General features: G+C 38.2%; 1 protein-coding gene across 12 annotated transcripts in view; it reads right to left on the bottom strand.

Moving 5' to 3' along the window:
- Nucleotides 1–457: 457 nt before the first annotated feature.
- Nucleotides 458–12,446, bottom strand: part of HAUS6 (HAUS augmin like complex subunit 6) — a 29,592-nt gene continuing 17,603 nt past the window's right edge. For 9 of the 12 annotated variants that reach the window (XM_019554892.1, XM_019554895.1, XM_019554889.1 and 6 more), the window contains 12 exons: nucleotides 11,557–11,622; nucleotides 11,366–11,417; nucleotides 11,015–11,188; nucleotides 9,563–9,756; nucleotides 8,679–8,808; nucleotides 7,774–7,876; nucleotides 6,672–6,756; nucleotides 6,235–6,295; nucleotides 5,455–5,634; nucleotides 4,280–4,415; nucleotides 2,888–3,928; nucleotides 458–1,782 (listed from right to left, as the gene is read on the bottom strand). In XM_019554892.1, the coding sequence (XP_019410437.1) occupies nucleotides 1,691–1,782; nucleotides 2,888–3,928; nucleotides 4,280–4,415; nucleotides 5,455–5,634; nucleotides 6,235–6,295; nucleotides 6,672–6,756; nucleotides 7,774–7,876; nucleotides 8,679–8,808; nucleotides 9,563–9,756; nucleotides 11,015–11,188; nucleotides 11,366–11,417; nucleotides 11,557–11,622 (2,314 nt within the window). In that variant the 3' untranslated portion in view covers nucleotides 458–1,690. The remainder of the gene's footprint in view (nucleotides 1,783–2,887; nucleotides 3,929–4,279; nucleotides 4,416–5,454; nucleotides 5,635–6,234; nucleotides 6,296–6,671; nucleotides 6,757–7,773; nucleotides 7,877–8,678; nucleotides 8,809–9,562; nucleotides 9,757–11,014; nucleotides 11,189–11,365; nucleotides 11,418–11,556; nucleotides 11,623–12,446) is intronic. The other 3 variants (XM_019554890.1, XM_019554901.1, XM_019554898.1) reach the window with 3 other exon arrangements.

Here is a 12,446-nt window from a genome sequence, read left to right as displayed (position 1 = left end):
ATGCGAGGCCAGAAATTTGGCAGTGGTTAACACTGTGGCTGTCAAAGCTACTGTGTCAGCAGGGCCAGCACCAATGTGTTAATGCTGCAAACAATATTTAGTCATGATCTCCATTGGGAACAATTTTCTGGCAGCGGCATTAACTTATCCAGAGGCTGGACCTGCCAGAAATGGCTGTCAGCTGCAGAGGTTAATGCTATCAACTCACAATGATGCCGAATGTCCAGGCTGCAGTCCCTGTTAAGGATATAATTAACCCAGATGCTTATCCAGCTGTTGGAAGTCCCAAAGGGTTGATCTGGCCCTCAAGTTTGACATCCCCATCTAGAACTCAAGCAAAGGAAAACTGTACAGCTAAGTATAAAATTAAGCTTACAAAATTATTCTGTCCAAAAAACAAGATTTATTAATACTAAAAAAAGTTTAAATACATACAAAATAAAAGTCAAGCATGAAGTTTAAGTTGGGAAAAAAAAATCTTCAATTACTTGAGCCCCAAATATATTAGTAATTGATTTGTTAGTGAATTTAGCTACAAGTTAGTCAGTACTTATTGTCCTACTCTCTTCCTTTGCCTTTTGTGCACTTGCCTTCACTTTGCTTTTTAGTTCTTCTTGGAACTACTGGTCCTCAGTTATAAAAGGGTTCAATTATAGTCTCCAGACTTCACTTGTCAGTCATACCACTGCTCAAACATGCTGTTGCACCAGTCATATCCACTTGATTCAAACATGTTGCTGTCTTCAGTCACTTATCTAGGCAGATCAGAGCAACCCACCTACAGTTTTTCCCCACTTTAGATCCTTTCAACCTACCTCAGGCCAAAGGCTATGCTGTTTTTGCCTCACCCTTGTAATTTCTGCCTGCAAAGGATACCTATTAACATGGCACGAATGAAGCCACAATGCACTGAAGTCGGATGTACCATATGTAGAATTTGCCCTCACCCTCAAATCCATGATTTGAATGCAACCCCCATACAGTTGCTGGGGGAAGGGGAAGAGGGGAGAACAAGACACACAGCATTACATATATGGAGAAGGAACCTTAAAGGGCATCTTTTTTCTTCCTCTGAAACCTCTTCGGCTTTGCAATAAAATATGCGAGTTCCAAGTTTGGTTGAAAAAACCTAATACAACATTTTTATATTACACATAAAAAGGCATCCATCAATCACTGTCATTTACAAGCTTTTTTCATTCAGTTTGTGTGTTTAACTTGTGTAATACCAGACGTTTAAACTAATTGCTTACTTTTTGAAAAAAATAGAAAGGATGGATTAACAATAGTAGTTTAAGGACTCTTAAAAACATGTGGATAATGGACCCAAATTTGTTTTAAAGTTAACATTTATAGTAGCAAGTCATTTCAGCCTCAGTTTATTTGCCTATGACAACCATGCAATCTAACAGAATGTTTCGACTCCATATTACTCCACTGCTACTCCTCCAACATCAAATGATCAAAAAATCTTCAAGTCCCTCTGAAGAATAACCAAAAGATTCAGCCTAAGTCAGCAGTGCACGCTAACTCTTTCTATGGTGGCTGGGATTAGCACTGCCACTTTTATTACTACAAACTACAGTCTAATATGTTAAGAATGAGGGGCTTGAGAAGTGTACATTACAAAATGCACTTTAATTGCATGGCCACTTGTTTAATGTAAAAGCATGTTACATGTGCAAATACATCATAATTCTAATTGTGAAACTGTATCTTTACAAATCTTTCTAGCAGATGAAGACTCCTTTGCATCCAGCTTCTCAGTCAAGGTCTCTTCTTCTGGAAAGAGAATGTGATAATTATATTAGCATTTAAAAAAACATTTCCAGATACTAAATCTAGAGAAGTTCATTAGATACAGTAGTGAGACATTTCATAAACTTACGTTTGTTCCAGAAGTGAAAGGAAAAAATCCTTTAACAATGCAAATAAAGAACAAGAAAGCAATAACTAGTCAATATCTATTGAACCCTTATATACATCAGCAAAGCACCAGGAATGCATTAGCAAACTACTGTTGCAGAAAGCACAAAGGCTAACCTAAAATGGGACCTACAAAAGCGGTAGCTTTTAAATTACAGCCAATAAATAATACCCAAGTGAACATTAAGCTCCCAGTTAGCAGTCCCAAAGGAGAAGCAGTGAGTGCCCACTATGGAAGAAAGTCAGTTCCCACTAAATTTAGGACTCAGTCAATAGTCCCAATTCGTTTAGGACTTTGACTTGAATTTGGAGACCACCTGGCAGGCAGCAAGTGGAGCTCATGGAGGACCACTTAAGAAATCATGAATACATTTACTTTCAGTATAATTTCAAGATGTAGCCCACATAGCATGCACCACAGAAATTAAGTTTTATTGGCCCTTTGAGACTTGCCTGTTGAGTTTTACTTCTAACCCTTCCACTCAACGGTGTTCTGTTTTATAGTGCAAGATTCCTGAATGCAATGCTTACTGCTAGTTGACAATCCATCAGGGTTCACACCAAATGTCAGGCTAAGAGCTGGTACCAATTACCCACATATATTGCCCAATGTTTGCATGTCCTCCAAGAAGTCTACCAAAGGTCAGGAAGCTGTACTGCATTTCATCAGGATACGTAGCCTGGTATGTACATTAAGATGTTACCTTAGCTTCTACCTCTTTTAGAGGGGAGTCTAGCAAAGGCATCTATAGCTCCCCATTTGTAAATTTTTGATAGAAGTGTTCTTCCACACCCCCAAACCCAAAGGAGACCAAGCATAAGTTGTGACAAGCCACTATCTTGCCCCCAGAGTGGAGTCCCAGGTGCTACTCAAACCAAAAGGGGACCCTGAAGTGAAGACATTTCTTACACATATACTAGGTGGCACAGTCCTTTCTGAAAAGCATACAGCAAAGCCTACCTTTTGAGTTATGCAGGAAATCTCCAGGTTTCTTTTGTGCTACTAATCTCAATCTCTCTTGAACTGGAGTAAATGAAACCAAAGGTGAGAGAGAGTGCTTTCTATGAGGAAGAGACTTGTGTGAGGGTGTCCCAATATATTCTGTATCTAGTGTAAAGAATTTTTCTGAAGGACTAAAGACGTCATGTGTTTCTGTGCTGCTTGGAGTAAAGCTTAGCTGTGAATTATTCCTCACAAATTGTTTTTTACAGGCCAGAGCTGAGTCATTTCCAAAAAGAGTCTTTTTCAGTGCTTCGTATCGCTTGCGAATAGACTCTAAGTCTAATTTGCACTCTTGAGTAGTCCATTCATTTTTTGTACTTTCTGTTAAGGACCTGCTGTCTCTCCAGTTACTCCCCAGTATATCATCAGTCTCTGAACTTTGAGGGCTAGTAAGGCTTAGGTTGCCGAGTTCTTCTGGGAAAGTCTCATGCAGTATTCCAAACTGGATAATGTCTCGGCTATCGGAACTAATACCACTTACCATCTGAGAAGCATCCCAGGACAAGGTTGAATGCATTGTGGAATTCTGACAATAAGGTGACAGAGTATTTGTTACCTTATTACAGTTTTCCTGACTATTCAGAACATTTATGCTTTTATCCATAGCTGGCATAAGTTCTTGTACATTTTCTTTAAGAATTTCATTTAAAACAGTACCCTTTAATTCCTTTTGCAAAGTTCTTTTGTTAGCTAGTGCTCTGGTAGCTGGCTTCTGGATTGGCGAGTCACTGATGTGACTAAACATCACCTGCTTTGGAGGTTCAGGTGTCATCCAATTTAATAACGACTTCCCTTCTACTACATTAAAATTAGAAGTAGAGAGGTCTGATATGTGAGATGAAGACATAAAGCAGGTCACACTAGAGTCTATTCTGTTTTGAGGTACAGGCTTTATATCCAATAGAACACCTTCTGTTACCATTTCAGTTTGAGCCAACTCTGTATCAGAAGGGTAGCCATCCTGTACTGCTTTTCGCCACGAGCTTCTGATTTCTGTAACTACATGAAACAAGTCAGTCAAGGACAGAGCTCAGTTCAAGTCCATATTTAGCCACCCATTTTTCAATTACTCTGAAAACAGCAAAACACCACCTTCAGAACTACTGAAGTTAGCTATTTAGCACCAGTCATGCTCCCAAAGTCAACAGCAAGATAGCATCAACATAGGAGAGCTCCATGCCATCTCAGAGACTTTATTATACAATCATGTTTTATTAAAGAAAAAAAGAGTAATCAGAATGACTTAGCACTCTTAACTTAAGCCACATTTCCTCTACAGCCAGGTTCCAATATTATCAGTTCCCTTACATTCAACTACTTCACAGTTACAAACTCCACCTTTGAACTCACTCAGATTTTCTGGAGTTCGAGGGATTTGTTTCCTTGCTAAGAAAGGGTTGGAAGCCAAAGACTCAATTAGATCTTCCAGCTCCATCCCTTTTCCATCACTACTTGAGGGTGACTCTGATACTACCACGTTTGCAACCTGGAGAGGATTAAAGAACAGATCTTAAGAAAGCATATAAAATATACAGAGGTTTATCAATAATGGCAACAAATGAATTCTATTCTCCAACCATTCTAATTCTACAAAAGTTAAACAATCACTGCTTATTTTGTGGGGAAAACTACTTTTCGCTCCTAAATGTACAATATGCCCATGTGGAAAGGAAGAGACTATAGCCTCCTGAATAGTTTGGGACTGGAGTACAAGAAGAAAATCTGAATTCTGTATTCATCTTTGGCAAGTTGCTTCAGTTTGCATCTCAGTATACCAGCTTTACAACACTGATAAAGACCCAAGGGACAAATAAATTCAATTAACCAAGTACTTTAAGATTTTGGAAAAAGGCATTTGGGAGCAGTATTAAGCTTACACAGTGGAGCATTGATAGTCTACAATGGCAAGTTTTGAGAATGCAGTTGAGAATTAACTGCCTTGTCTTAGAGAGGGAGATATTTAACATTCCACTTCAAAATAAGGCATAACTTTACAAAGTCCTTGTAAAAGAATTCTTCAGAGTGTAAATTCAGTGAGTTTCTAGGATAACTATCCATTATAAATACCTACACACAAAATCACCAAATCCTACTCCAGGACTGCAAGGTACATGCACTGATAACCAGACTGCTTACTGCCAAGTGACATGGTGAAGAGCTTGGGCCACTCCAACACATATGGGCCTAAATATTTAGATGCATCTTAGACACTGTGATGGGTGTCTTAAGCATCCCAGGGTGTTTTAAATGCACTGTCGAGTAAACAGTTGTGCAAATGTCTGTTCCTTTTTAGCTGCTAGCCAGAATGGAACCCCCCAGAATATTTCAGTTCAGAGTAGTATGGTATCCCTCCAAAATTGAGCAATGTGCAGATTTAAGTCATAGAGACATCACTTTTACCCATCTAAGCCTCTATGATGGCAAAGAAATCAGAAGTTATAATTTGATCTGGGTACTCAATTGGATTCCCTTAAGAAGTGAGGATTAACATACGCATTAATAATTTAAAAGCAGATTTTTCTAACCTCTTCTGCCAGCTGTTCTTTTGCTTTCCTATAGGGATCTTCTCTTTTGACTGGAGTTGGTGTTTGGAGTACTGGAGAGTCTCTATTATTCCAAGCTTCTAATGGTCTGGCTACTCCACATTTTAAGATTTTTTGAGAAAGAGAATGTTCTTTCCTTTTGGGAGTTTCAGTATGTACTTTCTGAAGGAATACACAAGAGATATTTTAAGTTGTACCCAGATATTGTAAAACTAATTTGAAGGAACTGCCAAGCTTAAGTTGTGCAACAAAGACAGTGAGTGTTTATTCACATACTCAATTTAAAGTTGCAAGTTTTCACTTATAGGGTGGAATGAGATATTCCAAACACATTTTGAAGTATGAAACATGCCTAAACAGGTGAAGTATATGTAGGTAAGAGACAGCCCTTTGCTCCTACACTTTTGGGCCACAGTGTAACAAAGGCAGTAACAATGCCACTGAGCCACATTTGCATTCTTCACCTTGGGACCACCTTACTAATCCCAAGGCATAATTCAGAACAGCCTCATGGCCACTCAAAGACTGCATCCACACCCCGTAGAGCACCACAGCAATATTTCCTATGTTGAGAGTCAGGAGATATTACAACAGATGTTTTGCTAGCTAACAAATTCCCTTGGCAAGTGGCTGCACTGAAAGACCAACACAAAAAAGATGTGTTGCAGGCTAGAGAGAATGCAAAAAGTTTAGCCAGCATTTTTTAATGCCAAGAGACTGCTAGCATTTAAACTTCTCTTGGAGGTAAGTAAATTAAAGAACCTTTTCAAGAACTGGACAGCTGTTTTCTGATGTAGCCAACTCTGATGAGAGTGAGAAGATCCTAGAAAGAGACAAGATGCCAGTTACATTTAACATTGCTCAGTTTTTAAATTTAAGCAACTTTTACTAAAGATTAACATACATTGTCTGCCCCGTACCTGTCTGTTACGATTTTCCTTAATTCGTCCCAGTCATCAGAAGGCAGTTTTACTATAGGGAGAGCTTGTGACAACCAGAGCAAACTTTTAGCTCTATTTGTGTACCAGCCTCCCAGCTACACCAACCATGAACTTCCCACCTCCCCTAACATCCACACTTTATAATCAATGTTTTCAGTAAAACAGTTTAAGAGCAATTACTGAAAAGTTACTTCTTCCATAGTTACTTAAATTACTTTCGGTAGTAAGAAAAAATGAGTTCCTAAATGTAAATCATACCTCCCTGAGGATGTAAGTTCTGCTGTACTCATTGTGCTGCCCAGTGCTCCATCAACTCTCTTATGATAACCCTTTTTTGGTGCATCTAAAAGACGGAATGTAGGAGAAGGCTTATTTCATTTGCTTTCTTAGTATTCTTGCATGACAAAGGTAAATTCTAGACCCCACAGGGCTCTATGCAGACTTGTTCAAAGGCTACAGTGCCAATTAAATCAGAGTATTGAAACCATTTAACCAGCACTGAAAAGTGTTCAGCACAAAAGAGCTGATCTATCAGAAAGTGCAAAAACTGCACAAATAGGTGTTTTTCTGTTGACGGGGGGGGGAAAAAAATCCTTCAGTGTTAATGGGTAAAATTCAACACAATTAGTTCCACCTCCCTCTCCCACTTCAACCAAGAGCCTAAATGGGATGGTTTATCTAGTACATTCCATTGCAGCTCTGGCAGTATAAGATAAGTAAATTCTAAATTAAGTTCAAGGAGTAAACTGTGGTTATTGTGCAGATGAAAGTCCATAGGAAAAAAAAAGGTATCATCTAAATGAAATAGAAGAGATTCAATCACATGCAGGACAGTTCTTTGCAGGTTAAAAGCACCTCATCTGAAGTCTATACGCAAAAAAAAGCAAGGTCAAACCTCACATGCTATAGTTTGAAGTATAATCAGAATTCCAGGACTTTCTTGGTTCCTGTTATTTCATTAAAGTTTTATTTTTAGCATGTTTGCTAAGTGGGGAAGAACAAAATCCACTCCAGATGCAGGACCCTACTTTTTCAGTCTGCTGGTGGGGTCAGCCATACTGAAGCAGCTGGCCCCACCAGCAGGATGAAAGTGGTATTGACAGGATGGCAGCTCTTAGGCCAATGGCTGATTTTTCAGCCCAACTTTCCAGTTTATGGAAGAAGAAAGAGACCCAATACAGATTTTTTCTGACTGGTCTCTAACAAACCCAAGGAGTACAGAAATGCTCCAGAGAAAAACTTTGCTCAGCCCTCTTCAGTTGCAAAGAGCCATTCAGAAAAGGAGCAGAGTAATGGGAAAGGAATTCCCAATTTCAAGGAACTTCGTAGGAGTGACCAAAAAAGTTATCAAGTTACCCACCTGGAACTGATGCTGGATATTGACAGAAGACACTGGTCTTATAAGCCTCTTCAGTTGCAGGATCAAAAGAGAGGGCAGACATAGCTGGTAACAAATCTAGTGCCTTTGAAAATAAAAGTGATGCCTGCAGTCACTTTTGTGAAACTCTACATAATTAGCATGACACTACTGAAGGGTACTTTTTGTTAAACCAAAGGTCAGACCGTGCAAAATGAAGTGTTCCAAAGCAGGTTGCTGCTGCACCCTGGGGTGCCTTTACATTCTTTTATGGGGAACCACAGGTACCACACAATGCTAGCACTGTTTAGGTGTGCAAACATGATTCACAAGATAAACTCAGAGATTTTAAATAGGAATTCTTAGTTAGTGTCAAAAACATTCTGACACCTTGTGATCTGAACTGGCATTTTCCAAGGGCTGCCTCAAGATTAAAAAGGTTGAGAACTGGCTTAGCAGATATTAGGGAGTTAGCAGCTATCCCTTACTCAATGAGCAAGTCATTTTTATTTTAACATTAATTTAAAATGTTGCGCTCACAACTGGACCTGTTTGGATCTGTTAGCACAGTGCAACTTTATGCCATGCAGACAGAAGAGTTATATGGACAATTCCTAGACATGTTTGCCAGGGCTTTGGTCACCATGGCTCAATCATCACTTGAAGCAGCCACCTCTGAATTCCCAAATGGGGATGGGGAGCAGTAGCTATAACTGGTTACTGTAAATGACGCATGCCTACACTGTGCTACACCATCTTATTTCAAATACAGATAACAAATAATTTTGTGTAAATAGATCATTTCATCTCCCCCAACTCCAGTAAAAGCATATATGTTCCCCCACCCAACCATACTGCCCTTCCCTTCCCTCTTCCACCGAAATCTCACACCTCCAATGGACACTTACTGGATTCTGAACTTTAAACAAACCAAAAGGAGACTGCCCAAAAATGTTTTCCCACTTCATATCCCATTCTTTTTGCTTTTCAACAACTGATTTCCTTATGGACACATGATCCTCTCGCTTTAGCTTGTGCCTGCAACATTTTAAAACAAGGGTCATAAGGTTGGGGTAGGGGGTGGTAGACAACACAGGAAGGCAAGAAACTATCAAAGTCTATTTCATTCTTTTGTCTGAGAACAAATCTTTTTTCCTCTCTCAGTATCCAGCCATAACTCGAGACAGTGAGATATTATGATTCATATTTGTAGTAGTATAAAAATTGAAAAAGCAAATTTAAAATGAAGGCCACTCATTCATGTATTCTGTTAATTCCTACAAAGCAGCGAGTGCCTAAATACAAGCTTTACGAGGGATACAACTGATAAAATCTTCAAGCTGTGAAAGAGTTGCCACTCTCTTGAACTATTTTAACAACTGTTTAAAAACAAAAAACAAAAAACTAAAATTCTAAAATTTTAGGTTGAGCTTACTATGCTAAAAATTATCAAGTAAAAAAGTTCCAAAATAAATAAATAAATAAATCAGGAGGCACAAATTCTACTACTGTCTAATTACTCAAATAGCCAGTTTCAGTTTTTATATTGCCAACAGCAAAGTCTAAGGAGAGCCAGGAGAAAATACTGAAGTTTGCAAACAATTTTACATGGAAAATCTGAAAACCTAGGGATTAGTCAAGCCAAACAGATATTGAGGGCAAAATAAAACAATTGGCAAACAAAGGTACAAACTATAAAATGCTACTTTCTTTTCTGGAAAGAAAATTCTGGAGCTCATTATCCTCCTTCCCAAAAGTGTGAAGAGCCCCAGGAAAAGTCTCAAAAGCTTACCTCATTGACCTCAGACCCAATAAAGTTTTACTTTGGAATTTGGTCTTCTCTTCAATGTACTGAAGATCTAGGTTTAGTGCCTTACGGTCAACTTGCTGACATTCACTTCTTAAAATCTTCAAGGCTTCATTTAATAACTGAATGACTGTCAAGAAGTTTAGTTTTCCGGTGTCATATACACTGCCTATATGCAACTTCAGATGTAGCAAACAATGAGAAAAATGATTAGCAACAATAAGTAAACAATGATGCTTCAATTATTAGACAGGTGGCTTTTCTATGTTAAGTATAGTGGAAGTACAAGCCTTATTGATCTTTGTGTTTATTAGAAATAGGCTTTAAAAAAAGAAAACATTACAAAAAGCACCGCAGTCAAAAACTCATTTTGGCTTTGAAATTTAAAGCTGCTGAAACCTTGGTGTCATTAAAAGTGAACAACTTAACTAAAGGATTGAAGGTATACTTACTGGCTTTATAATAACAGGGCTTCCTATATTTGTTACTGCCAGGTTTTTACCTCCTTTAATATATGTACAAAACACTTGATTAAATATAAGCTGCCCCCCCACTTGTTATTATGCCTTACTTCTCCCCAAAAATACTATACTATAACCTATGCACACTATAACACTCCTAAGATGCCTTTTATCTAGGATCAGATCATTTCTTACACAAGGGCAAGATACATGACATGTTAACACCAATGTCACATCATTTCTGTACAGTGTAAACTTGCATAGGGTCCAAAGTCAGAGGACCAGCTGTCCCAGGATTACTGGTGAAGTTGACACTATTACAGCAGGAAGCAAACAATAGCCTGCTTGTTTTAGCAGATAGTTATGCTGGAAGCAGATATATGACACCTCCACTGGTATAATTAATACCAGTGTAATTTTATCTCGTTTTTCCCCAGATAACTCTACACCAAATTCTAGAAAGGGGCATCACTGTAGTATAAGTTGCATCCCCCCCACACACACGTTTTGGTTTACACTTTTTGTAAGGTTGGGTTGGAAAAAATGCAAAACTATCTTGTCTGGTCTCTCTGTCTTAAAAATTCTTCTCACGCTTTCTGTCAAGCCACCCTTTCATCCCCCAAAGTGTAAGACCTCTGAACAGCAATAACTGGAAAATTTAAGAGAAAATTTAAGCTGTGTATGCATGCAGGGATTGTGAGCAACAAGATGTTGCTTATCACCATAACAGATGCAGAAATATTAAATTCAGATCCTTATATTGCTTATCCTGTTTGTTGTACAATGTGGCCCTATATAAGGCATTTCCTCAGAGGCATGATCAGTGTACTACTTTAGTTTGGGCAAGTAACCCACTATTCTCTATTTCTATTGCATTTATTGCAGGGCCAACCATACTCTTTTGTATAGTAGTCCATGTTCTACAAATACAAACAAACAAACAAACAAAACACTTGCTATTCAAACTATCACTTACTCTGTACATTTCATTTTCAATTTTGTCAAGCAGCAGCCTTGGAACACTGATAGCGATGTCTGTTGCATCTAAAGTATACTGGTCAAAATGACCTTTAACAACAGAATCCACAACTTCTTTCTCCTTTTCCAAGCCAGCAAAGGTTTCTGTTACAGTTGTCCACATGGAGCAAACCTTAATAGGAGAAGAAATATGCTGTGCATCAAATCTTGCTGAGAGTGTCAAAGCCCATAGGGTTGTGAGAGAAATGTTAACATGTTTAAAAGGAGAGAACAGTACCAGAAACTAGTATGAGATATAGTGGAGAGTATTAAGAAATTCAGGCACTGCCATCAAAAAGGAAATACTCACCTTTTGAACTTTCTCTGCTCTGTTACTTTGGTTTTGGTCATTTTTCTCTATTCTATTTAAAACAAATATCAAGTTAGCCATGACAAAAATATACTTAAGGTATACAAAATTTCTGGCTTTAAGCCTTTAAAATGGAACAAAAGTTATTTTAGTAATGATATATCAATTTACAGCTAGAAAAGTACACTTACCTTTGAAGCTGCTTGTGCAGGTCAGCACATTCAGATCTTAGATCTTTTATCTGTTTAGTTAATAATCTGTAAAAACCGAACATGCAAAAAATTACCACAGGAAATTTAAGATCCGTCGTTTTGATCACGTATCACCAGTTTATGATGACGACAACATAAAAAAATGCAAAACACACACAATCTGCTGCTGTCCTGTGCAGTGACTTTTTGAAGGAAAAGTAATACAGAAGACCTGAAAGAAATGGTCATCTGTTACACTGAATTGAAAAGTTTTTAGCAGCCACAGAAATTCTATTGCAATTACTAGATGTGTTATTTCTCAGCAATTGTCTAAATTTATATACATAGTAACCTCAACTATAAGATGTACTAATCTTTAGTAATGGCCACTATGAGTCAGAGCTCTTGTACTTAGATTAGCGATTCCCAACCAGGGTGCTACGGCAGATAATAAAAGAGTCAGTTCAATTTATACAATTTTTAGCAAGAAAAAAAAGCCCACCCTAGATTGGGGTGCCTTTAGATCCTTTCAAGAGTGCCACAGGCTGAAACATGATTCATGACATAAATCCAGAGTTTTCACACAGGAACCCAGTGTCAAAAACATTCTGACCTAATTACTCTTGTTTTTCCATAGCCAAAAATGACTAAAAACCATGACTTGGCATTTTCCAAGGGCTGCCTCAGGTCTAAAAAGATTGAGAAGCAGGGGTGCACAAAGCGGGCCCTATTTGATTCAAATTCAGCCTGAATCAGGGACAGGGATCTGATTCATTGATTCGGATCACTGTCCCTGATTTGATTCGGCCGAATCCAAATCTAAAGATTTGATGCTGATTTGAAGAATCAGTGATTCAAACGTAGACAAAGCTTTAAAAGTTTTTTCTACA

The sequence above is a fragment of the Crocodylus porosus genome, unplaced genomic scaffold (genome assembly GCF_001723895.1).
Source record: "Crocodylus porosus isolate Cpor-Errol unplaced genomic scaffold, CroPor_comp1, whole genome shotgun sequence".
In the NCBI taxonomy this organism is placed as follows: domain Eukaryota; kingdom Metazoa; phylum Chordata; order Crocodylia; family Crocodylidae; genus Crocodylus; species Crocodylus porosus.
This window is presented reverse-complemented; position numbering and strand designations above follow the sequence as displayed.